The following is a 27978-nucleotide window of genomic DNA, read 5'->3' on the forward strand; positions in this document are numbered from 1 at the left end:
AATTTCTGACTGATTACAGAGGGGAATTTTCCAATGACAAGTCCAGAGACGTGTGAAAACATAACCATTACGGCCTTTCAGCAATGGACTGTGAAACAAATCATGTGATGAGAGATAAAATGCAGCATAAAATCTTAACTGATAACCAGGCTGCAGGTTGACAGCCATCATGACATGGGTGGTTCACGCAAAGAATTTGCTTTAGATGATTTGAGGGCATAGTCCCTACCAATTAGTCTATGGGAAAAAATCCAAATTGCCTTCTGTGCTGTGTGATAGTCTGCCTGCTCTAAATGATACACAATTAGTTCCAATTTTCTGCACATTTGAGTGCTTTACATGCACGGGGATGGGCTTCCATCAAGATCGAGCTATCTAAGAAAAATTGGAGAGCTCTGAGGCATTGTACAAGATCATCTGAGACAGAATTTAATTCAGGAGATTTGGTGTATAATAAAAGTGAGGGTCATAGGGGAATGGAAGTTCCCTGGTAAGGTAATAGGTCATATTGGTAAGACAGTACTTACCAAACATGGCAATCACCTGTTTAAGGTTTATTCCTCACCATTAATAAGAATTAATTGCAAAATCTTGTACTCTGAGCAGCTGATAGAAGTAAAGGAGGCACCTTGTACCTCTAAAGCTGATGTGTTTTCTGATTAAAGTCGTGAGGAACAGAATATGGTAAATCAAGGGCCGGATAGTGGTAATGTGAGTGATCATGATGCACAGGACAGAGCTATCACATCCAAAGACCAATTGCCTGAAGTGGATACTTGTGTGCCATATATTCCACAGGGCTCTAATAAATGGAGGGATACAACACTTGTGGCTCATGCAGGCAAAGCTGCTGGCAAGTTTAAATATTGGTTGAATGTTCAAGAGGATGGCCAAGAAGTGGGTCCGTGGATCGACAGAATGGGGTGGAAGAGGAAGTTCTGATATTAGATCCAGAAGTGACGCTTGTCTCAGAAAGTGATCATGTACCAGAGAAAGAACCTCTGATAGCATGAGATCTCCCTCTCACAGAAGCCTTCATGACTGTGCAGTTTTGGTAGCTGCCCATAAACTTGATGATAAACTAATATGAGAGGCAAAACAAAAGGAATTAGATAATTGGAGAGAGTTTGAAATTTATTCTGAGGCAAGAGATAAGGTCCTTGTCACATAGGTGTATTTGTACTAAAAAAGCTTTTGCAGATGGGACTTATAAAGCTAAAGCTAGACTGTTGCCTGGGGTTTTGAAAAGCGACTGGATGGTACAATTTTAGAGTGGACTGTTCCACAGCTGGATAAGTAATCTTGAAAATCTCTTTAGCTCTTTTGACTGCATGTTCATGAGAGTTTAGATCAATGAACATAAAAGCTGTGTTTCTGCATGGCGATACTTTTCAAAGAGTGTTTATGAAACCACCCAAAAAGGCAGCAGACACAGAAAGACAATTATGGAAACTAAATTAATGCTTCTGGCTTAAATCGTGCTTCCAAGGTGTGGTATTTTTTGGTAAGATCCATTTTGCTGAAGATAGGTTTTGTGTGAATAAAAGCAGTTCCCATTATGTGTTTTTGGTTTAAAGGGAGACTTTCAAGCATCTTTGTAATGCATGTTGATGACTTCTTATGGGGTGGTACTGTGGAATTTGAGAAATGTGTTATTAATGAGATTAGAATGGAACTTAAAATTGTGAACCAGGCTTCTGGGGCTTCAAATATACTGGTGTAGATATTGAGCAGAGTTGGCCTGAAAACTTTAAATCAACAATCCTATTTAGTGAGTGTTACTCCCATCCTGGTTAATCATGCTGGGCCATCATTGAAAAATGATGATATATCTAAAGAGAGCATTTCCGCAGCTTAATTGGTCAGTTGACTGTGCGCTCAGACTGGACCATATCCTAGTTTTGATGTGTTGGCGTTAAGTAGTATGATGATACACCTAAAGTTGAGAATGTTTTAATGGCCTAAAACAATTAAAGAATTAAATCTAGAGAAATGTGTACTAAGTTCTCATCCTTAGGTGATTCAAAGAACATGGAACTGGTAATTTTTAGCGATGCTTCACATGCTAATCTTCCTGATGAATATTCGAGTACAGTTGGCTTCATAAATGGGTGAAATTGGGAAGCTAAAAACATAAAAGAGGTTGTTAAAAGCACTTGAGTTGCTGAAACAATGGCTCTTGTGGAGGCAGTGGATATGGGGTTCGATTTGTCAAATATTTTAAATGTGATTCTTTGTAAGGGGTGTATTGAAGATACTACACTTATTGAATGTTAAATAAATACTCATTAATTGTGGGATAATGTACACTCCCTGAAAAGTGTGAGTAGAAGAGGTCATGGATTGACCTTGCTGGCTTGAAACTAATGTTGGGGAGAGAAAGGAAATCTCTAAAATTGAATGGGTGGATGCAAGTCCTCAACGCTCTGTTTAACAAAAATAAATTCTTGTAGGAAGAAGTTGTTGTGGATCCTATAAAGAAGGATGGCTCTCTTCACACAATGTGGAAGTTTTTTTGATTTCATTTATTTTGAAATGTTAGTTATGCCCATTAACTAGGTTCTATTTGAAAAGAGAATGGAATTTGTTAATTGTGTATCAGTTATGTTTAATTATATGCAGGTGGAGGGCATTAATTGAGGTTTCGTTTGAGCATGTAAAACGTGGTGAATGCTTGTAATATTTCACTCTAAATAAATGTAAGACTGAGTAATGATTGGTTCCGATGTTATCCTTTACTAACTGGCTTTCTGGAATAGAACATTAAGTTTTTTTTATTTTTACCTTTCTAGTCACTTTCCTATCTTCTGATTCATTAGTTGTTCAATTCTGATTTATGGCTGCTTTGCCAGAAGTCAATCAAAACTGTGACAGCAAAGGTGTGAGACTTAATCATGCCAGGCAACATACATTGTATTATGATGGCCATTTTATGTTTATAGCCTGTCTAATTAGCTTATATTATGTGCTGTGGTGGAACTTGAACACATAACAATGGTAAGAGTGAACAAAGCTGGCATCTCCATTATGGGAATCAGTGATTTTCAGAGTCAAGTTACCTCTTACTAAATTATATCCTGGGATTCTTATTTGAGATTTCAGCGATTTAACAATTTTGTATGTTTTTCTACTAAATATAAATTCACCTCCTTGATGATTTGTTATTTATTGGCTGTTAAGCAAAAGATAAATAGGAAGATGGGAAGAAAGGTACACTAGGTTGCAGCTAGGCTGTGGGATTCTTAGAATTGGCTTCAACTTCTACTCTCTATGGAGAGAAAAAAATCTCTGAAGATTGCAATAATAGGTTTCCAAATGGGAATACAATGATAAATGATTTACCACTTTGAGGAGGAGGAGAATCAAACTGTAGCATAGGCAGCGTGTATAAGCAGGCAGCACCAAAGAAGAACTGAATTTGACCAACAACACACAGCTAACAGGATATATAATCCTAGATTTTTCACTTGAGTTGTGTCTTAAGAAGCCGTGATTCAGCCCAGAGGAGCTGAATGATCTTTGCTCAGCAAGATTTCCAGACCAGCTAAAGGACAAGGACCACACTTGCAGTTGTGGAGAAGGTTGGAACAGCATTGAATTTATTTTTGTGACAGACTTATTCTAGGGAGCCACTGGTGACATCGCCATGCAAGTCAATTTGTTGTGTTTGCTTGCATTAGGCAATTCACAAACACCTTGTTTGCCAGGACTGACCAAGGTACAAAACTGCCACTGCTGCCAGGTAAATGAATGAATGTGCTATAAAGTTTGATAGAGTTGCAGAATTTTCCAGAGTTCTTTGGACAATCAACTATATTTGTGTGGCTATAAATGCCACTGCATTACATCTATATAAATAGATTTTTCTCCTTGAACATATTATCACTGTGCAATTACTAGCACTATCTGATGTGCATGTTGATGCAAAATATGCTCATGATACTTTCATCGTCTGGCAGTCCAGTACAACTACTCTGTTTCAAAATTAAGGGCAAATGTTAGGATGGCACCTCCTATAGCTCATAACACCAATGTATCAGACCACCATTGCTGCAAAGGACTTCTCCAATGATCTGCACATCAATACCAGGATTCAATTTGAACAAATATTAGGGATCCTATAAAGATCACTTCAGATGGCTGCGTAGGTTGAGGGGGCAGGGGCGGTGTGTGGGGGTTGTTGCCCCAAAATATGCTGCTGGCACTGCTGTATGAATTGGAACCTACTGGTTTAGCCTCCACTGTTTCACTCTTGAAAATGACCTAGAGTTGTCAGCAGTGGAGGGGAAAGGTAGAGGCTGATACCCTTGAGGTAGAAGATTAGGCTTAGGTGTACAAACAACATGAACAAGACCACTGAAGGAATTACTTAGTTCTTGTCACAATGTATCTTCTATCACAGCAGCAGATTGGTCAGTTGGCATTCAGCAGTTTTTATGTTAGTCTTCTAACCACTTCCTTGCTTTTAATTCATTGGTTGCCTATCATGTCAGTTCTAATTTGTCACTGTTTTACGTTGAGCCAGTCAACGTAGTTTGATGCCTGAAGTGTGACAAACAGGAACTGTACATAGACATAGCAGTTTAATAACTTAAATAAGATAGTGTATCAGTAGATCTGTATCAATATGAAAACTGCATAAGGTATATCTAAAATTAAGACTTATAATTTTCAATTTGATCCATGAAGTCACATTTTTAGTTTGTATGATTATAAAATATATGATGATGTGATCTGATGTACCAATAACTGGATCTTCAACATTGACAACCAGTTGCTGTCATTATCCTTTAAGAATACAGCAGGTTGCTGTCAATTGTTTGCTGGGTTCTGCTGGAAATGCCCATTGCTATCACTGTGGTTGTTGGCAATTAATCATCTTGATTGGGTAGAGTTTGTTTGTGATGGCTGGAAAATAAGAGAAAAGCTTAAAATAGAACACATCTAAAAATTCAGACACTCGAAAGCAGTCTAAAAAGCAGATATTCAATGGCTGTTGGAGAAATAAGGGCTGATTTTCCTGCCTATCGCAACAGGAGAATGAGCATTTTGGCATTCCTGATTGGAGGACACCATGCTGAATAGGCACCAACGTGGTGATACCACTCTAGTCAGGCAGAAAGTAATGTTTCTGACGGCACTTGTAAAACTGGTGTACTGGCCTATTCTCTAGTAGGTGGAGGCTTGGGAGGAACATGTCGAAGGCAAGTGATAATAGCCGTAGGGGTCTTGATGGGCAATTTATGCCATCAGCAACAGAGAGCTCTGATCTGAGGCTATGGCACAATTAAACTGTGGTTTGGGATAAGAAATCTCAGCATCCTTGTACTGCACAATTCCTAACTAATACTGGGCAGATGGGGGCATATTAGAAAAAACTGTCCTGTTGACTCTAATGGTTCATATTCCATTATATGAGATAATTATGTTGTCAGTGTTGTGTTTCACAAATTTAATGTTGAAAATAACTTTCTATATTTGAAAACCATATGGTTGAAATTACTCTAGTTGTAATTAAATTTAGTTTACAAAGGTTAAATAGTGTACAGACAAATTGAATACAAATTTGCTAATGTATTTGTCATAAATATTTTGGGAGTAATTTAACATTTATTTCTGTTACTTATTGCATTCCCTCTCTTCAAATAAATAACATCGTCATCTTACACCGCTAAGCATGTTGCTAAGTTTAGTATTTTTCTCCGATAAGTGATGTGTTTTACTCTACTGTTTAATTTATTCTGCTGGAAAATTCTGAATTTTTCAGCTTATATACCTAATTACCCACATATTTTAGCGATTTTGGGATCTAATTTGCTCTGCTGTTTTGGTGCATCCCTGCTGCAACACCAGTCTTGGCCTATGCTGGGAGATCCAACTTGGCCTTGTAAAGCATAGAAACTTTGCACCTGTGCTCTGGAGCTGGAGCTGGGACTAGAGCTCCCTAAACTGGGACTTCCATAACGCAAGAGGCTGGTACGCTTGGTGAAATGTCATCCTGGCTTCAAAGGGTGAAAGTTGGTCCACAGGGTGCCCAGGCCAAGGAAGCAGCCTGAACTCCTGAACAACTGCTGAAGGTTTGAAAAAATTATCAACAGCTGTCAGCAGAATCTCTGGCAGTCTAGGGATAACTGCACCTGAAATGCACCATATGGATAAGATGTCCTCTCAGTGACCCCACATATGTTGCAAGGGCATTGGTGAGCATGATTCTGTTGTAACTGCTAGGGTCAAAGTCCAAGTAGATCAAGGACATTTAATTTGTTAATCAAGGTGTGGATTTTCTTGCAGAAAATTGAATGTTTTCCCAATTTTAGCATCAAGCTATGCAAGGTTGATAATAGTACAGGCCAGAAATATAATATGTTACTCCAGCAATATGCTTTAACCTTAACTTCAAAGTAGCTTCACCTAATTTTACCACCATGAGTGTTTTTGCATTCAGTGCAGGTACCAACTATCCTCTGAATGAGGTTTGCTCATTCCTGGTGTTTGTGCTGTTGTCCCATAGCAACTAAGAACATTACTGAGTGGGCAAATAATTGGAAAATCATATTCAACAGATAAATATGAGGTACTACATTTGGATAGTAACAATAGGGAGGTCATTTATTGCTTGAATGTGCAAGCCTAGGTGGGGTAGAGGAACAGAGGGATTTCGGAGTATAAATACATCAATCACTAAAAGTCATGCCACAGGTTAGCAAGACCATAAGAAAAGCCAATGAAACACCGAGGGCGGAATCATCCCAGAATTGCACTAAGCGCCTTAGTGGGTGTGGAAGACAACGTTTTACCTGCTGGTTGCAATGGCGGGTTTTCGCGCCATATTGTCACCTTCCCACCTCATAAATTATGCAATCAAATGAAACACGCCGTCTTACTAGCTGGCAGCCACCGATTTGCCTGCCACACTGTTATCTCACCACTTCCTCACTCCGGGCTCAATATTTAAACTGCAGCTGCACGCATGGTTTTCAATGCTTGCAGCCCAGGACTGCTCCAGTGAACATGCCCCAAAAGACGAGTGCAGTCCGCCAAATCTGTGACACATTGGTGGAACCCCTTTTGGATGCCCGCCACAATGTCCTCTATTCCCACTCTGGCATCCGGAAGCCTATCAGTCTCACCACTCTGGCTTGGGAGGCGGTGGCAGCAGTGCTCAGTGCCAATGCTGCACACACGAGGTCGGCCATCCAGTGCAGAAAAAAGGAATTATTTCATCCGTGCCACCAGGGTAAGCCAACAATCTCATCACTCTAAACTCACCCACTCACAAGCCCATCATACATTTACTGGCATCTCACTCACTGTCTGCTCAAGTGACATCACCACTTACTCCCTCACACACACCCTCACATCTCCATCTGGCATCATCTCTTATGGAGATTGCCCCCTCATTCTGTCCATGGCTCCACTCAGCGCACGTGCATGCCTGGCATCCTTCTAATTTGGCTTGGTATTTGCCTTATTCAAACTGTCTCCATCTGGCTTTATGCAGGACAAGATCACGCACAATCAACAGGAGAGGTCCCAGACATCAAGGTACTCACTCCGTTCAAGAGTTGTGTGTTGGAGCTGGCCTGAGAGGGCGTGGGTCACAGACTGTGGAGAGTGCACCTGGCCCACAGCAGGATACCCAAAGCAGGCTAGGGCCCTGCAGGTCTCGGCCCTCCAGAGGATGCCAGTCAGAGTCATCACAGACAGGGCATAGTAGTCAACAGGCTGCCTCCACCTCCACTATGGATGTCGGAGGAGCACCAAAATGTAGCGGCAGGGTTAGGAAAGTTGAGAAGATATAGTTGCACCACATAGGCACAGGTGTTTATCACCTGCACACAATGTTCACTATTATAAATAGACTCCCAAGAATGACTCTTTGTCTATGGCTCTATTTTATGAAAAGCAGTGTTTGTGTCATTTAGATGTGAAACCTTAGTTTTTGCACATTATAAAGGCAAGTGTCTCAGTCTAGGGCCTCTTCCCTGTGCAGCTTGTAACCTTCAGAGCAAAGTGATGGGCCAGCTTCACACTCACTGGACACATCATTGATGCCTGAACCTTAATGTCATGTCATCGCTGCCAGAATGTCGTGGGCAGATGTCTCAGAGTTCCATCTGTGTCTGGTGATGGTGTGGTCCTGAAGGGTACAGGTGCTGAAGGCTGCCAAAGGATCAGGTACACTCAGTTTCACGGCTGCATCTCCATGATATGACCCTTTTCACTAAGTGCAGGCAAGCTGCCATCAGCCAAACAGGAGTCAAATGTTCACAGGGAGGCAATGTGAAGATCTATAGAGCGTCCTCACTACAAGCCATCATCATTCCCCTGGAATCTTGTGACTACTAGGGCCTCCGCCACGTCTCCATGACATGAGCCTGAGCACTGAGGGGTATGTGCACTGCCATCAGCTGCACGGGAGTCATGTTCACAGAGCAAGTTTTGATTGTCAGGACTGCCCTCACTACATCTCGCCATCATCCTCCACGAATCTTGCGGCTGTTAGGGCCTCACGAGCACGCCTGTCTCATCTGGCTGGTGCGATAGCCTCATCGCCGGCATCCTTACCTTTGAGGACCTCATCACCCTCATCCCCTTCAACGTCCTCCTTATCAGAGCAAACATGCAGTTCTTCCATCACCTCCTCAGGCAGGTCCACCCCCATTGCAGCACCAGGTTGTGTAGCGCGCAACAAGTTGCGATGATATGTGACACCCTCTGCAGTGCTCCATCAAAGCTGTCAAGACAGCGGAACCTCATTTTCAATATGCAAATTGTTTGCTCCACCAAAGCCTGGGTTGCTGCATGAGCCTTATTATACCATCTCTCTGCTGCAGTGTGAGGGCGCAGTACGGGCATCATCAGCCAAATCCTCTCAGGTAGCCCCAGACCCCGAGGAGCCAACTCTGCAGCCACAATGGACCCTGGAAGATGTCAGGGATCTGAGACCTGCTGAAGATGTATGAGTCGTGGACGTTCATGGACACTCGTGGAATTGTGCGCAAACCTGCAGGATGCGTTTGTGCTGCGTCTCAAGGCCCTTTCACGCATGCCAGATAGTACTGGCCACCACTTGCATAGCCAGTATGTATTGTACTTCATGGCTGTCCAGAACCCCACCTGCCTCCGCCCCACTCCACTTGACCAATTGGTGGCAGCTTCAGTCACTTGACTGCATGCTGTGCCCTCAGCTCAGGTGCAGGCATTTTCCTAACCCGTACTGCAAGACTGCGCTGTTAGCTTGGACCATGAGGGATACTGATCCAAACTTGAATAAAGACATTGCAAGGGGCTCTGAGTGCCTCCAACAGTGACTGCTCCATTGTCACCTTTCACAAAGGGATTCTACAACTTGTCCCGTCGTCCAATTGTTCTGCAACCCCCTTAAACGCGCATTAATTTGCAGTCTGCGCCCGAGGGGTGAAAAGTTCTGGAGCATTTGATGGCACATTCATAGTTTTGCATTGCTTGAGCAGGCAGAAATGCTTTAGAGGCCTGACTTGAAACATCTGAATGGAACTGTTGCTGAACAGTGTCAGCTATGGAAAAATGCTCACTTTTGGCAAGCCTCTAACACGACACCACCCCCCCCACCCTGCAACCAGCTACTTGCACTGGAGCCCTTGTCCTGGCACCATGCTGAAAGCCAGCCACGAAAAAGCCTGCGCCCGCTCCCCTGACAGCCCAAATGCAAGGTACCTCTTCCTTTGCACTCCCCCCCTCCCCCAAATGTGCAGCGCCTCTCCCTTGATGTCGTGTGGACAATCCTTGCGAGCGCTGTGCAAGTTTGTGTGCACTCACCTCCAAGTTCCCCTTGAAGTTCAGCTTACCAGGTGCATACCTTTTAAAGGCAGTTGTAAATCACATCGTTCTGAAGTTACACTGATTTGGGGGGATGATTCTGGTGTGCAGGAACAATGATGAGATGCAAATGCATTAAAATTGAGTTCTTGACATTGGACAGCAGGAAACGTGGCCTGCCATTGACGGGTGGAGTGGGCGATTGCAATTTGATTTCACGACAGGGTAAAACTGATTTTTGGCTTTCTCGCCATATTGCCTGCTCACGCCGCCAAACAGGGCCACCGCCAACCGGAGCAGAAAACTCTGTCCTAAGTTTTATTTCTAGAGGGACAGAATTGAAAAGTAAAGTTATGCTTAACCTGATTGAACCATGGTTAAAATACTGCGTGCACTTCTGGCTACCATATTATAAAAAAAACAGAGGCACTGGAGAGGGTGCAGAGAAGATTGATATCAAAGATGTGTGGGTATACATATCAGGAAAGGACTGACAGGCTGGGTCTCTTCTCTGTTGAAAAAAAGAAGGCTGAGGAGTGACCTAGTAGAGGTCTTATGTTTTGATAGTGTGGATACAGTGAGAATGTTTCTTCTTGTGGGGAAGAGCATAATAGAAGCCATCAATATAAGATTGTCATCAAGAAATCTAATAGGGAAAAAAGAGTGATCAGAATGTGGAACTGGTGAGCACAGGGAGTGGTTGAAGTAAATAGCATTAATGCATTTAAGGTGAAACTAGACTAGCATTTAAGTGAGAAGAGAATAGGTGGATATGACAGTAGGTTTAGATGAGAAAAGGTGGGAGGTGGCTCAAGTAGAGCATAAACACCGGCTAGGACTGGTTGCCCCAAATGGCCTGTTTTGGTGCCATATATCCTATGTAATCCTATGTAATTTCCCAACTTGCTAGACATAGGATCCCTACAGCTGCAGAGGTTTCCATCTTTTATGGCATCAAGTTGCACTGATTATTGAATCCAAATCCCAATGTGAAACAGTCATGTGCAACCCACTGTCCCTATCCAGCTGCTTAATTTTCTCTTTTCTAAACTGGATTTCAGTACTTGGAAGATTAACTTCATAGAGACCAGAATGATATTCAGTTACCTTATTCCAAGTGTGTGCTGTACGCTATTGAGCCATCGTAACCAGGAGTATCAACAGATTTCCATTTGTTGTGGTTACACGAACGAAGACACAATGGATATAGCAAAAAATTATTGAAGTGACTTTAGATCCAATTGATCATGAATGATAAAGAAATGCAAACCTATCACAATGAATCAGCTGTACCCAGAAATTTTCTGCAAAGCAAATTACCACAAGAGCATTACAAAGCAATGACAATTACATTTTTATTTCTGGCAAACAACAGAAGAGTCATCAGTTAAGACAATGACACAATAGCTAAAATGTCGAGTGAAGACGTTTCCATCACATGAATATGTCCAACTTGCCATTGCTGTACACAATTGCAATTCCAAGAATGCTTAGATTGATATATTTGTTCCAAAAATTCATGGACATCATGTGAACAAAATTCTAAAGTATTTTGCTAGATCAATACCAGAGGAACAAGCATTTCTTAATGACAGGATTTATTATTTTCCTCAAGAAAAAATATTCTGTGCATGTACTGTACAGGATTTGTGGTTTGGTCTTTTCTGAAGTAAAGTAAGCATCCAAACAGTCATTTGATTTAGATGAAAGGAGCAGGATAAATATCCAGTGAACAAATGGGTGGAACTGAGCTAATAAAAGATTTACTGGAGCATTTGTCACTAAGGATATCGACGTAACTGACAATTAAATTGTTGAATGGTTGCACATTGAAAAATCCAAACCGTAACAACTCTAGCCATGAAAAACCAGAACAGTATTTCTTTATAAAGCCAATCTCATTTAACAGGAGGAAAGTTCTGATCATGATATTGGCAATAAACCTGATTCTCTGGCATCATGTACAGAGGATGTTACAGCTTAAAACTAATATCATGACTAATGTAAGACTGTTAACAATTACTGTTGACCCATGAAAAAAGACCTGCAGAATCTCATTGTTTGATAAATGGGACTCTCAAGATTTTTCTAAACAAATGTAACCAAGTGTGAATTTGAACAGGTCGCACTGACCTGTTTACTTACAATTAGTTTGATTTTAATGATGAGAAACTGGTGGTGTTCTTGAACAACTCTACACTGAAACATAATGATCTCATGTCTCCTATGACCTGCAGCAAGCCTTAACCCCTGCTTAATATTTAGGTAAATGATAGAGATTTTGAGTTTACAACATAGGGTGGAATTTTACGACCCCTCCCATTGGTGGGATATTCTGGTCCCCTGAAGTGAATGGAGTTTTGAACGGCTCGCTGCATTTTCCGGAAAATTCCGCCCACAGAAACCTTACTGTAAACGTCAGCTACAGTAATATATCACCTGCCAGTGTGTGATTCGTCATTCTTCAAAAAGTGCATCAATCAGAGACTCTGGCTCCAAATTGATTGATGCTTTATTTAGAAAAAACAGATAAGCGAATAGTATGCAATATAAAACAATGAGTCATGCACCTCATTGTCCCTCAATATAAAATAATAAAAATGCCACTCATTGTCTATATATACTCCCTTGTCACGTTTTTAATTCTTTCATGGGATGTGAATGCTGGTGGCAAGGCCAGCATTTGTTGCCCTTCCCTAATTTCCCTTGAGAAGTTGATGGTGAGTTGCCCCCTTGAACCGCTGCAGTTCATCTGCTGCAGGTTCACCCACAGTGCTGTTAGGAAGGGAGTTGTAGGTTTTCCATCCACTCACAGTGAAGCAAAGGCAATTTAGTTCCAAGTCAGGTGTGTTGGCTTTGAGGGGAACTTACAGCTGGTGATTTTCTCATGTGTCTGAGTGTCTTTGTTCATCTAGGTGTAGAAGACGCAGGTTTAGAAGATGTTGTGAAGAGGCTTGGTGAATTGCTGCAGTGCATATTGTTTATGCTACACGCTGCTGGAACTGTGTGCTGATAGTGGCAGGAGTGATTGTTTAATATGGTGGATGGGGTGCTGAACAAGAGGGCTGCTCTGTCCTGGAATGTGTTGAGTTTCTTGAGTGTTGTTGGAGCTACAATCATCCAGGGTAGTGGAAGGTATTCCATCATACTCCTGACTTGTGCCTTGTAGATTGTGGACAAACTTGGGGGACTCGGGAGGTGAGTTATTCGTCACAGAATTCCCAGCCTCTGACCTGGTCTTGTAGCCAAAGTATTTATATGGTTGGGCTAGTTAAGTTCCTGGTCAGTGGTAACCAGTGGCGGGGGATTCAGCGCTGGTAATGCTGTTGAATGTCAAGGGGAGACGGTTATATTCTCTCTTGTTACAAATGATCATTGGTTGGCAATTCTGTGTCGTGAATGTTATCCAGATCTTACTGCATATGGATACACACACTGCTTTGGTATCTGAGGAGTCACGAATTGAACTGAGTACTGCACTCATTGGGGAACATCCTCACTTCAGACCTTATGATGAAGTGAAGGTCAATGACGAAGCAGCTGAAGATGTTTGGGCCTAGGACATTACCCTGAGGAATGCCTGCAGTGATGTCCTGAGGCTGAGATGGTTGGCCTCCAACAACCACAAAAACCATCTTCCTTTGTCCTAGGTATGACTCCAACCAGTGGAGAGATTTCCCCCTGATTTCCATTGTTTTTAATTTTGCTTGGACTCCTTGATGCCACATTCGGTGAAATATTGCCTTGATGTCAGAGCAGTCACTCTCATCTCACTTCTTGAGTTCAGCTCTTTTGTGCGTATTTGGACCAAGGCTTTAATTAGGTCAGGAGTTGGCCCTGCTTGAACCCAACCTCAGCAACTCTGACCACGTTATTCCTGACTAAGTGCTGTTTAATAGCACTGTCAGTGGCACTTTCCTCACTTTGATGATCGAGAGTAGATTGGAGGGGGTATTTGGTTGGATTGGATTTGTCCTGCTTTTAGGGGACAGAACATGGCCAGGTCAATTTTCCGCATTGTTGGGAAGCTGCCATGTTTATCTATACTGGAATAGCTTAGCTAGGGGCGCAGCTAGTTCTGGATCACAAGTCTTCTGTACAAATGCCAGGATGTTGTCAGGGCTCATAGTCTTTTTTTTTATACATTATGTCATTTTATTTGACAGTTCGAACAAATAACTCAATACCAGCAAGAGGGTCCAAAAACAATAAACAAAAAACAAAAGCTCATCCAGCAGATGAGCAAGGCTTCAGGTCACTGACACCCTTCCTCCTTCCCCCAGTTCCATCTATCCCATACTGCCATCCAGATCCCAAGGAAGCGAATCAGTGTCCCTCAGCCAGACTCCAGAAGCCCGGCTGTGTGCAGTCTCACCCATCCTCAAATGCCAACTTTCATTTTTAGTGCTGCTTTCTTCTGAAGGAACAGCCTTCTGTTAACCTGGCCTTTTCTCCGGTGTGCTGGCAGAGTACGGTGGAGCATCCGACACACAGCACTACAGTCTGTGCATGGCTGAACACAGTAGTGATTTTGTAGCAACCAGGGCACTTGACATCCATGAAGTAGGAGTTGGGACTTTGCACCAGACGCTTCTTCTTGTGTTTCCTCTTCTCCTCCTCGGGAGATGGATGCAACAAATCTTTTGCCAGAGGCATCTTTAGCGTGGACTCGCTAGCGTGGAAAACTTTGCTGTATCCAGTGCCTTCAGCTGTTTATTGATTTCATGTGGAATTAATCAAATTGGATGAAGACTGGCATTTGTGATGCTGGGGATCTCAGGAGGAGGCTGAGATGGATCATCCACTTGGTAAACCTAGCTGAAGATAGTTGTGAATGTTTCAGCCTTGTTCTTTGCGCTGATGTGTTGGGCTCCCCAATCATTGAGGATGGGGATATTTATGGAGCCTCCTCCTTCAGTTAGGTGTTTAATTGTCCACCACCATTCACGACTGGATATGGCAGAACTGCAGAATATTGTTTAGATCCATTGGTTATGGGATTGTTTAGTTCTGTCCATGCATATTGCCTCTGCTGTTTAGCATGCATATAATCCTGTGTTATAGCTTCCCCAGGTTGATACTTCATTTTTAGATATGTCTGGTGCTGCACCTGGCATACTCTCCTACACTGCTCATTGAACCAGAGTTGATCTCCTGGCTTGATGGTAATGGTAAAGTGAGGAATATTCTGGGCATGAAGTGGTTGAATACAATTCTGCTGCTGCTGATGGTCCACAGTGGCTCATGGATGCCCAGTTTTCAGCTGCTAAATCTATTTGAATCTATTCTATTTAGCACAATGGTAGTGCCACCACAGCACAATGGAGGGTATCCTCAGTGACTTTGTCTCTGGAAGGAGTGTGTGGTAGTCACTCCTACCAATACTGTCAGAGGCAGATTCATCTGGAACAGGTGGATTGGAAGTTCCTCTTGTTGGCCATCTCACCACCTCCTGCAGGCCTGGTCACCATCTACCACAGGCCCAGTCTGGCACATGTCCTTCAGGACCTAGCCAGCTCAATTTATAGTGGTTCTACACAGCCATTCATGGTGAAGGGCATTGAAGTCCCAACAGAGTACACACCCTTGCCACCCTCTGTGCTTCTTCCAAGTGGTGCTCATCAGCTGAGGGAGGCTGGTAGGTGGTAATCAGAGGCTCCTTGCCTTTGTTTAACCTGATGCCATGAGATGTTAATATTTGGAGTCTGGAGGGCAACTGCTTCTTGACTGTATACTACTATGCTGCCGCTGATAGTAATGATGATGGAGGAATTTGGGACATTGGCTGCAAGGTAGGATTTGGTGAGTATGTGGGACAGCTCTCCCAAATTTGACACAAAAGCCCTAGATGTTAGTAAGGAGGACTTGGCCGGGTTGACTGTAGTGATTTGGTACAACTGAGTGGCTTGTTAGGCCATTTCAGAGGGAGTTTAAAAAGTTAATCACATTGCTGTGGATCTGAAGTCACATGTAGGCCTGACTGGATAAGGATGGCATTTTTCCTTCCAGACTTTTTTTAGGACAATCTGGTAGTTTCATGGTCACCATGAGACTAGCTTTTGTTCCATATTTATTTAATTAATGGAAATTTACTTCCACCAGCTACTGTGGCGGGATTTGATCTTGTGTCCCCAGAGCAATTAGCATTGGACCTCTGAAGTACTGCATTAGTCCAGTAACATTATCACTATGCCACCATCCCTGTGTTGAAATATGCTTCGATTTCAAGACTGGCCCAGCTTCTCTGCTGGTTGGCACCAAGCACAAAAATTTTATGGTGGCTAAAAATGTAGAATGTCCATTTGACCTCTACGTTTAGATGACTTCCAGGTAAAACAGGCTTCCCATGGAAATGCAATCCAAACTCCTTTGAATTTTACTGAAGCAACAGGTTACATTTCTATCAAAAAGCAAGTATATAGTTAATCTTTGGTATATAATGTTTCTGTGTAATGTGAAATCTACAGATATTTCACCCGATTATACCCTAAACTTATTTGCTTTCCCCAGTACTTCACACGCTGTAAACCTGAATGCCATCAGCCTGTCTCTCCTTTGAGCTCGTGGCTTCTTTGAGAAATAACCTAAGTATAGCTGCAGATATTTAACCCTTTGCATGTTGTTATAGCAATAGACAATGCCAGTTAAACTTTCAACATATATACAGGCAGTCCTTGGACTCATGACAATTGCTTCCTGAAAATTGCGTCTTAAGTCGAAACATTGTAACTCGGAACCAATTTTCCCATAAGAACAATGTTAAAATGAGGGATTGGTCTGTGAACCAAGGCCTGATAGTCTATTTTCACCAAAATAACCCAGAATTTTGTACTCAATCAATTATAGACGAGCAGCGTTAATGTACATATGCATTTGACATCAATCACATAATAAGGTAAAAATACGTATGGAATATAGTACAGTACCATACTAATAGCGTTGGATCAGAGAGATAGGTAGCGCGGAACTTCAATGCGCAAGTATGATGTTTGAACTTGTTCGCTGGCATGGTGCTGTAAAGTCGAAACTGACATAGAAACATCAAAACAGGGTGTCAATTTATAAACGTCATAAGTGCCATTCATTGTAAGTTGAACATCATAAAGTCGAGGACTGCCAGTACATATAGTCAGGTCTATATTGCAGTGAAATTAGTGTGAATTTAGTATAATGTTATAGCACAAGCTACATAAGGAATAAGTTTTTTTAATTCTAGAAGAAAATCTGTCCTGCTATCTCCTGCAGGTCAGAACAGCCTTCATTAAATTGTGGAGTGCTGTAAATTGGTAACATTTTTCTGGATCCCAATTCTTGTGATTTATCAACAGGATGTATGCTGTTAAATCTACTCTGTTTATTGTGGACTTTTTCGTTTAGCTGCTATCCAATAAATTTAAACCAACAGTTATAAACCATGGTCCATCTCTGACACTTCCTTTCCCTTCCTTGACCTCTCTGTCTCAATTTCTGGTGATAGACTGTCCACCAATATCCATTAGAAGCCTACCGATTCCCCAACTACCTCGACTACAGCTCCTCACACCCCGCTTCCTGTAAGGACTCCATCCCATTCTCTCAGTTCCTTCGCCTCCTTTGCATCTGTTCTGATGATGCTACCTTCAAAAGCAGTTCCTCTGACATGTCCTCCTTCTTCCTTAACCGAGGTTTTCCACCCACGGTAGTTGACAGGGCCCTCAACCGTTTCCAGCCCATCTCCCGCGCATCCACCCTCACGCCTTCTCCTCCCTACCAGAAACATGATAGTGTCCCCTTTGTCCTCACTTATCACCCCACCAGCCTCCGCATTCAAAGGATCATCCTCCGCCATTTCCGCACTCCAGCATGATGCCACCACCAAACACATCTTCCCTTCACACCCCCGGCGGCATTCTGCAGGGATCATTCCCTCCGGGACACCCTGGTCCACTCCTCCATCACCCCCTACACCTCAACCCCCTCCCACAGCACCTTCCCATGCAACTGCACCTGCCCCTTTACTTCCCCTCTCCTCATTTTCTAAGGGCCCAAACACTCCTTTCAAGTAAAGCAGCATTTCACTTGCACTTCCCTCAATTTAGTCTTCTGCATTCGTTGCTCCCAATGCGGTTTCCTCTAGATTGGATAGACCAAACGTAGACTGGGTGACCGCTTTGCAGAACACCTTCGGTCTGTCCGCAAGCATGATCTAGACCTCCCTGTCGCTTGCCATTTCAACACTCCATCCTGCTCTTATGCCCACATGTCCGTCCTTGGCCTGCTGCATTGTTCCAGTGAAGCTCAACGCATACTGGAGGAACAGCACCTCATTTTCCGACTAGGCACTTTACAGCCTTCCGGACTGAATATTGAGTTCAACAATTTTAGATCATGAACTCTCTCCTCCATCCCCACCCCCTTTCCGATCCCCCTTTTTTCCAATAATTTATATAGATTTTTCTTTTCCCACCTATTTCCATTATTTTTAAATGTATTTCCATCCATTGTTTTATCGCTACCTTTTAGCCTTTTTCGACTCCTTCCCCCACCCCACCCCCACTAGGGCCTCCGTTGCATCTATTCTGATGATGCCACTTTCAAAAACAGTTCCTCTGACATGTCCTCCTTCTTCCTTAACCGAGGTTTTCCACCCACGGTGGTTGACAGGGCCCTCAACCGTGTCCGGCCCATCTCACGCGCATCTGCCCTCACACCTTCTTCTCCCTCCTAGAAACATGATAGGGTCCCCCTTGTCCTCAATTATCACCCCACCAGCCTCCGCATTCAAAGGATCATCCTCCGCCATTTCTGCCAACTCCAGCATGATGCCACCACAAAACACATCTTCCCTTCAGCCCCCCCCGGCGGCATTCCGTAGGGATCGTTCCCTCAGTGACACCCTGGTCCACACCTCCATCACCCCCTACACCTCAACCCCCTCCCACGGCACCTTCCCATGTAACTGCAGAAGGCGCAACACCTGCCCCTTTACTTCCCCTCTCCTCACTGTCCAAGGGCCCAAACACTCCTTTCAAGTGAAGCAGCATTTCACTTGCACTTCCCTCAACTTAGTCTACTGCATTCGTTGCTCCCAATGCAGTTTCCTCTACATTACAAACGCAGACTGGGTGAGCGCTTTGCAGAACACCTTCGGTCTGTCCGCAAGCATTACCCAGACCTCCCTGTCGCTTCCCATTTCAACACTCCACCCTGCTCTCATGCCCACATGTCCGTCCTTGGCTTGCTGCCTTGTTCCAGTGAAGCTCAACGCAAACTGGAGGAACAGCACCTCAACTTCCGACTAGGCACTTTACAGCCTTCCAGACTGAATATTGAGTTCAACAATTTTAGATCATGAGCTCCCTCCTCCATCCCCACCCCGTTTCCGATTTTCCCCCTTTTTGTTTTTTCCAATAATTTATGTAGATTTTTCTTTTCCCACCTATTTCCATTATTTTTAAATATATTTCCATCCATTGTTTTATCTCTACCTTTTAGCTTTTTTCGATTCCTTCACCCACCCCACCCCCACTAGGGCTATCTGTACCTTGCTCCTTCTGCTTTCTACCCTTAATTAGCACATTCCTTAGATAATATCACCAGCTTCAACATCTTTTTGTCCTTTTGTCTGTGACATCTTTTGGTTATCTCCACCTATCACTGGCCCTCTATCCAGCTCTACCTGTTCTCCCTCCCGCCCCCTTAAACCAGCTTATATTTCACCTCTCTTCTATTTTTACTTAGTTCTGTTGAAGGGTCATTCGGACTCGAAACGTTAACTGTATTCCTCTCCGCAGATGCTGCTAGACCTGCTGTGTTTTTCCAGGTTTTTGTATTTGTGTTTTGGATTTCCAGCATCTGCAGTTTTTTGCTTTTATATAGGTATAAACCAGTGTTGTAACTTTCAAATCAAGTCTTGTGAGCACAATACTCTGTCCTTGTTCCTTGTATAAATGAAGACCTTGGAATATTAGGATGAGAAGGCTTAATGCATTCAGCTGAAATTCCCCTCTGTTACCATCTGCACTAAAATAAGAGTTATTTGAACTGGGTTACCACTGTCCTTCAAGTAGCAGAGAGAAGAATTTCAGAATAATGTGTTAAGTGCCTGCAACCTAGTATCTATCAGTAAAATTTTGGGAAGAGTTTCATTTATACAGTGCTTTTCATAACCTCAGGACATGCAAAGATGCTTTGATGCCAATAAAGTACTTTTGAGGTGTAACCAGTGTTGCAAACACAACAGCCAAACTGTGCACAGCAAGGTCTGACAAATAGTAATGTGATAATGACTAACCTGTTTTATTGATGATGATTGAGGGATAATTATTGGCCAGGATGGAACTTCCCTGCCCTTCTTCAAATAGAGCTGTGGATCCTTTTTACTCAACTTAAGAAGGAAGGTGGGGCCTTGATTTAATGTCTCATTTGAAAGATGGTACCATTGACGATGCAGCTTTCACTCTAGTGCATTGAAGTACCAACCTAGATTATTGCTCATGGGCGAAGTTTTCCATGCCCGCTGGCGTCGGGCGTGTTCAGCAGCTTGAGCGACAATATGGTGAGAAGGCCAAAAATCAGTTTCACAACGTTGTGAAACCAGTTTGCAATTGTCTGCTCTGCCTGTCAATGGCAGGCCGCGCTTCTCGCTATAGGACGTCAGGAACCTCATTGTATTGTATATGGACATCATTGTAAGGTCAGCCCGCTGGAATCATTCCCCCATGCTGCATCGTCTATCCACATTGACAGGAAAACATGCTGGTGCAGAGCACATCTTGACAGTTGTGACATGTAGAAGTTGGGACTTACTGCCAAGGCCTTGCTCACATCACGGACATCGAAGGAGCAGAAGATGCTGGAGCCCAACAGCAACAGGACCCTGAAAGACTCTCCATGGCATGCTGGGTAGATTGTCATGGACATGGCTCTGCTGTGAAGCAGCGCACGGAAGGTGGAAAAGCTCCGTTGAGGGTCTGTTCAAAACGGATGATGGTCGAGTGGGTGGAGAGGAAGGTCCAGCTATGTTTGGGAGAGGAAGATGTACTGGGGGATGGGAGAGGAAGGTCTACGATCAACTGGGAGAGGAGGAGGTGTTGGTGGGGGTGGTGAAATTGCTAGGGTGGGAAACGAAGGTGTTGGAGGAGTGAGGTAGGGAGGGGTGGAAACGAAGGTGTTGGGGGCGGTGAGATTGAGGATTCCGGGGTCAGGGGGGAGGAAGGAGTCCGGTGGGGGAGGGTGGAAGGGGATATCCAGATGAATGTGCAAGGGAGGGCTCTGATGAGTCCATGACTACCTCCTGAGGAGTGAACTGAGGGTGGACATGGTACAAGGGAATAGTGAGAATGACCAAGGGCAGAATGATGCGGTAGGGTAGGAAAGTAAGAGTTCGACGGTATCGGTAGAAGGGATAGTAAGGGTGGTTGGTGGGGACTTGGAGAAAGACACAGACCTGGGGGATGGGAAGGAGAATGTTGGGCAGGTTAATGTGGATGAGGGTGGGATTTTCAGGAAGGAAGAGAATGTGCACGTTCACCTGGATATCTCCGAAAGAAAAGGGTTGTGGCTTGTAGGTCACAGAGGGGAGGTGGAAGGTGATGCCAGGGAGTTCAACAGTGATGGGGAAAGGAAATGGGTGACTGGGAGAAGGGAAAGGACGGGGGGAATGAAAGAAAAACTGTAGCTCTATCATGCTGGCTAAATCGAAAGTGAAACGAGAGTTATGGTGGGCAAGATCAGGTGTTGCCTAGGAGTGTGATCAATGGGTGGGCCAAGATGCAGGTCAGCTCAGGTGGACAACTGAAAGCGAACCCCAGCAGGCAGCATTGAAAATGCTCAGGACATTGAGATGAGTGTGATATGGGAATGTTCCATGTGCATGGGAGAGAGTGCTTGCACGAGGCTCCGAAAGTCACTGCTGTGCACACACTTGTTCTTCCAGAATCACTCGTGGCCCGGCTGAATGCAGCTGAACTGCTAGTGGGGAGGAGGGGGCGAATGGGATGCAGTGGGAGGACTCGCGAAGACTGTCAATGAAGCTGAAAGACATCTTTACACATTATTCAGCGAAAGGGAATATATTTCCAGATTGTAAAATGACAAAATTTGTTCACCCATGTAATCAACTGTGATCAGAATTTCTTAACTTTTGAATGCCTTAGATTTCTAGTTACTGTCTTGACATCTGTGGAGACAGTCTGTGCTGTGCAATGGTTTGCTCTATCGCTTCTGATACCTTCGGCGTGGCTGCTGTGGAGAGCTGAGGCCTTGGGAGCCCCGTCTTTCTTTGGCTTTCCTCCTGTTGGCCAGTTACACCCTCTGTGGTATCAGAGGCTGAGGTTGAGGGGGTCACAGGCAAAGGGGACTTAGAGGGAGTGGACAGCCTTGTGAGGTTCCTGAGCGGATGACTCAGGAGTGTCCAGCTGCCGCGCCTCCTCCCCTTGGGTGCCTGGGGATTCCAGCCTGTCTCCATGAGGTGAAGGAGCATCTGGGGGGGACGTTGAGGTGACCCATTTCCCTCTTGCGTCGCCATTGCAGGAACTCACCCATGGCTACAGCGATGGAGTGCAGTTCTGCACACGTCTCCGCATTTTGCTGGAACATGGTTTCCATGGCATCTGCCATTCTCCCCATAGAGACCTCCATATGTGCACATGTGGACACCACTTCATCAGAGAGCATGGAAAGACGCATTCTTTTGACTCACGTGCCACTCTTTTGAGGGCTTCCAACAGCTCTGCATGATGTTCCCTCACCTTGTGCTGACTCTCCAGGATGAGTTGGAAAGTCAAATCCAGAGGCTCATCATCTGACTTGGACCTGACAGATGCCTCTTCCCCAGCAGTCCTCCAGAGTGCCGGGGAGCTCAACTGAACCTGCTTGAACACGTGTTTGTGCGGTGACTACCGGATTGTGAACCCGAGCCTGCTCTAGATCTAGGTCCCACCAAGGTGTGTGTGTTTGTGTTGGCAGAGGGTGTGGGTAAGTGCTGTGATGGGTCTTCCAGGCTGTTTATTTCCAGCTCTTCAATGGAGGAGGTGTTGTCTTGGCTGGAGGTGAGGACTTAGATGGAGCTGAGGGACTTGCTGGCTGAGGGTGTCAGTCGCTTGGCAGAGTTCCCTGTGAACCAAAGTAGAGATAATTAGTGCATGGCAGCAGAGTCAAAAGCAGGAGAGAGAGCACTCACAATTATGTTGTGAGAGGGATGATGGGGTGCAGGATCCTCATGTGGGTGTTCACCACCGACCTCACAGTCGTCGCAGGCACAGTCCACATCTCACCGGTCAGCACGATGGCACGCTCTCAGAGTGAGTGAGGGGCCTAATGTGGCCGTCCATCCCCGACCTGGGACATCTCCCTGCTGTTTTGAACCAGCTTCTCCTGCCTGAAAAAGATGAAGGGAGTGTGAGCAGGACACATGGCATTGCGTGGAATGTTTGTGTGGTGAGCAGAGACATGGATAGGATGAGGACATGAGCTCCAGAGGATATGAGCCTGCCAAAGATGTCAGGGTGTGTGTGAGAGTCGTGGCGTTGTCCCTTGACGTGTGAGATCCCTGGTTGTGTGATGGGTTTGAAGTGTGTGAGTTGAGAGTGATGAGAACAGTGACTTACTCTGGCGGAATGGATGAGACCATTCATCCTGTTGCGGCACTTGGGTGGTTGTCCTCTTTTGCAGGGCATTGGCACTGAACACCGTTGCCATCGTCTCCATCATCTCCCATGCTGGATTAGTGATGCTGCTGCCCACATCCTGCAGCCAGAGTGGGGGTAGAGGACATCACCGCGGGCCTCCACGCTCGAGGGATGCATTATTAAACCGGAAGGGGGTGGGGGGGCTGCCGTTTTCTTGCCTTCCGGGGTCATGTCTTCTTTGCAGCAGTCATGGCTAGAAGTACTGAGAGGTGTGTGAGTGCGCGGCTGCTCTTTAAATATGGCCCCTGGCGTGATGAAGTGGCGAGGTGATGGCATGGCGGGTGAATAAGATCCCGCCCTCCATTGAAATGGCGTGTTTCCTGGGAATGCACAATTAATGTGGTGGAATTTGGATGATACGGTGTGAGAAGCTGCCATTGTGGTCAGCGGGTAAAATGATTTTCCCACCCATTGCTGCACTCAGTGCAAATCTGGGATGATTCCGCCGCATGTTTCTGGAGTGGAACTTGAACTCCCAAACTGTCACTGAGCCAAAAATGGCACCAAGACTTAGAAATGAATGTCTCAACAAGAAAATTAGAACCCCAAATCTTGGTTTTAAATAAGAGGGCTATAAGTTTTAATAAGATCATATTTTCTATTTGAGGTGCTAGATAACTCTGCAATGAAATCTTTTATTATGTCCTTATAACTTTCATGAGTATAGATAGGCAAACACTGAAGCATGTAGTTTAAGTTTTGTTTATAACATTGGGATGTTTTGTGCGGAATAAAACAGTTCATGGCCCAGCATTTCAAGGTGGTCTTTCATGATATAGCCTAGAACTATTAGACATTCCTGTAGGACGTACCTGTACCACAGTGAAAATGAAAACTGAGCCCCAAATCCTACCAAAATTTTATCTCTATTATTTTGAGTGCAGTAGCAAGGACAAACATATAGTGAATTTTTGGATCTTGGTTTAAACTTTGTCCTTGAGTTTTTTTATTTACCGTTCAAGATCAGGGAGAAATTTTCCAGAAGTTTTGCAATTAGTTTTTCTTGTGAATACTTGTCTCATTTCGGATGCTCTACAATTTATCTGCTCTCCTATCATATAAATTGTATGTGATCTGAAGTTACATAATATTTTACATTCAATTTATAGCATGTAGAAACATTAAGGCCAACAGGTCAATATTTATGCTCCACATGAGCCTCTTCCCACCTTTTGTCACCTAACACCATTAACATATATATATATAGTAATAATATCGTTCTATTCCTTTTTACCTCTGTACATCTATTCATCTCAACTACTCCCTTGTAGCATTGAGTTTCACATTCTCACCGCTCTTTGGATAAAGATGTTTTTTTTCTGAATTCTCAGTTGGATTTATAGTGACGGTCTTATATTTGTGGCCTCTTGAACTGGTTTAGTCCACAAGTGGAATTATCTTCTTTACAGATACTATGTTAAGTCATTTTGCATTCTTTACTCAAGGTTCTCAATAGAGGCTGTTTTCAGTCTTCTCCCGTGCATCTCTATCTTTTGTAATCTGGAGACCTGAATTGTTTACAGTACTCGAAGTCTGATATAATCAAAGTCATAGAGCCATTTACAGCACAGAATGAGGCCATGCAAAGTCAGTCCCACTCTCCTGGTCATTCCAAATAGCCCTGGAAGTTTATTTCTTTCAAGTGCCAATTCAATTTCCTTTTGAAATTATTGATAATTTCCACATCTACCAACTTTGTGGACAGAATATTCCAGGTCATTACCACTCGCTGTGCAAAAAAATTTTTCCTTACATATTCCTGCTGCATCTTTGGCCCAAATTCTTAAATCTGTATCCCCTGGTCCTTGTGCAATCAGTTAATGGGAAGAGTTTTTCCTTGCCTACCTTACCTAAGCCTGTCATGTATACCCCCATCATATCTCCACTCAATCGTTGAAACATACAAAAAAGGAGTAGGTAATTGGACCCTTCGAGCTTGCTCCACCATTCAATATGATCATGGTTGATCCTCTACCTCAACGTCATACTCCTGCACTCTCCCCATACCCCTTGATGCCTTTAGAGTCCAGAAATCTATCTGTTTCCTTCATAGATATATTCAGTGACTTGGCCTCCACAGCCTTCTGTGGTAGAGAATTCCATAGGTTCACTGCCCTCTGAGTGAAGAAGTTTCTACTCATCTCAGTCCTAAATGGTCTACCCCATATCCTGAGACTGTGGCCCCTTGTTCTAGACTCTCCAGTCAGAGGAAATATCATTCCTGCATCCAATCTGTCCATCCCTGACAGAATTTTATATGTTTCAGTGAGATCTTCTCTCATTCTTTTAAACTCCAGTGAATACAGGCCTAGTTGGCCCAATCTCTCCTCGTACGACAGTCCTGTCATCCCAGGAATCAGTTTGAGGAATCTTTGCTGCACTCCCTCTATGGCAAATATAATCCTTTCTTAGGTAAAGAGACCAAAACGGCATACAGTACTCCAGGTGTGGTCTCACCAAAGGCTTGTACAGCTGCAGTAAGACATCCTTGCTTCTGTATTCAAGTCCTCTTGCAATGAAGGCCAACATACCATTTGCCTTCTTAACTGCTTGCTGAACCTGCACGCTTGCATTCAGTGACTGGTGTACAAGGCCACCCAGATCCCTTTGCACATCAACATTTCCCAATCTATCACCATTTAACTAATACCCTGCCATTCTGGTTTTCCTACCAAAGTGGATAACTTCACACTTATCCACATTATACTGCAACTGCCATGTATTTGCCCATTCACTCAACCTGTCTAAATCGCCTTGAAGCCTCTTAACACCCTCCTCATCACTCACATTCTCACTAAGTTTCATATCGTTATCAAACTTGGAAATATTACATTTGGTTCCCTCAGCCAAATCATTGATATATATTGTGAATAGCTGGGGCCCAAGCACTGATCCCTGCAGTACTCCACTAGTCACCACCTGCTACTCATTTATCAAAAGACCCATTTACTCCTGCTCTCTGTTTCCTGTCTGCTAACCAGTTCTCAATCTATGCCAATATATTGCCCCCAATCCCATGTGCTTTAATTTTATACACTAACCTCTTATGTGGGACTTTTTTCTGAAAATCCAAATATACCACGGGAAGAATTTTCCCTTCGGCGAGCAGGGGCGGGGTCCGCTCGCTGACGCATAAAATGGCACACGGTGACGTCGGGCGCACGTCCTGACGTCACCACGCACCATTTAGATTGTCAGTTCAGCGGGCGGGCAGCCGTGACTCAAGGAATCCCCCCACTGCCTGCACAGGGAGCACACAGCTCTTCTGGGTGTGCATCACGCTGGGTGGGCCTTAATTGGCCCGCCCATGTAAAATTGGCGGTGCGCACCTGATCGGGGGTGCCAACCGGGTTCTCGCTTGCTCCTGCCTGCCCTCGCACAACTCCCCCAATCCCCCTGACAGGAAAATTCTGCCCCACATCTACTAGTTCTCCCTTATGTATTCTGCTAGTTACGTCCTCAAATAACTCCAGCGGGTTTGTCAAACATGATTTCCCTTTTATAAATCCATGTTGACTTTGTCTAATCCCATTGATATTTTTTTAAGTGTCCTGTTATCAAATATTTTATAATATTCTCTGTATTTTCCCTACTACTGAGATTAGGCTAGCTGGTCTGTAATTCGCTGTTTTCTCCCTCCTTTTTTTAAATAGTGGGGTTACATTTGCCACCCTCCAATCTGCCGGGTCTGTTCCAGAATCTACAGAATTTTGGAAGATGACAACCAACGCATCCACTATTTCCATGGCCACCTCCTTTAGTACCCTGGGATGTAGATTATCAGGTCCTGGGGATTTATTGGCTTTCAGTTCCATTAATTTCTCCAGCACTATTGTTTTAGTAATATAATTTCCTTCAATTCCTCCTCACTAGACCCTTGGTTCCCTAGTATTTCTGGGAAGTTATTTGTGTCTTCCTCTGTGAAGACACTAAAGTAATTGTTTAATTGCTCTCCCATTTCCTTGTTTTCTATTATAAATTCTCCTGTTTCAGACTGGAAGGGACCTACTTTTGTCTTCACTAATCTTTTTCTTTTTACATACTTATAGAAGCTTTTATAGCCTGCTTTTTATAATCTCCTTAGCTCCAAGAAGAACAATTCCAGCCTTTCCAACCTAACCTTGTAACTAATGCCCCCATTCCTGGAATCATTCTGGTAAATCTCCTCTGCACCCTCTCAAGGAACTTCACGTCTTTGCTAAAATGTGGTGACCAGAATTGGTCGCAGCATTCCAGTTGGGGTCTCACCAGAGCTGTACAAGTTCAGCCTGACTTCCTGCTTTTGTACGCAATGCCTCGAAGCCCAAGATCATGTACGCTTTGCTAACCACTCTCTCACTATTTTCTGCTACCTTCAACGATCGATGCATGTGCACCCCAGGTCCCGTTGTTCCTACAAACATTTTAGAATTGCGCCATTAAGTTTATGTTGCCTTTCCCCATCCCTTCTGCCAAAATGTTTCACACCTTGCCACTTGTGTGCTCATTCTGCCAGCCTATGGCCTGC

The 27978-nt window shown here is 44.0% G+C and overlaps 2 protein-coding genes across 6 annotated transcripts in view; one reads left to right on the forward strand and one right to left on the reverse strand.

Annotated features, from left to right (window-relative positions):
• Positions 1-27978, forward strand: part of pcgf5b (polycomb group ring finger 5b) — a 201792-nt gene that overhangs the window by 31274 nt on the left and 142540 nt on the right. The gene's annotated exons all lie outside the window — the stretch shown is intronic.
• On the reverse strand, positions 14188-14481 carry LOC121289718 (40S ribosomal protein S27-like). The gene has a single exon (XM_041209356.1). It carries the CDS (start codon positions 14455-14457, stop codon positions 14203-14205), a length of 255 nt encoding a protein of 84 aa, XP_041065290.1. The 5' UTR covers positions 14458-14481; the 3' UTR covers positions 14188-14202.

Source organism: Carcharodon carcharias, chromosome 17, assembly GCF_017639515.1.
Source record: "Carcharodon carcharias isolate sCarCar2 chromosome 17, sCarCar2.pri, whole genome shotgun sequence".
Classification (NCBI taxonomy): Eukaryota; Metazoa; Chordata; class Chondrichthyes; order Lamniformes; family Lamnidae; genus Carcharodon; species Carcharodon carcharias.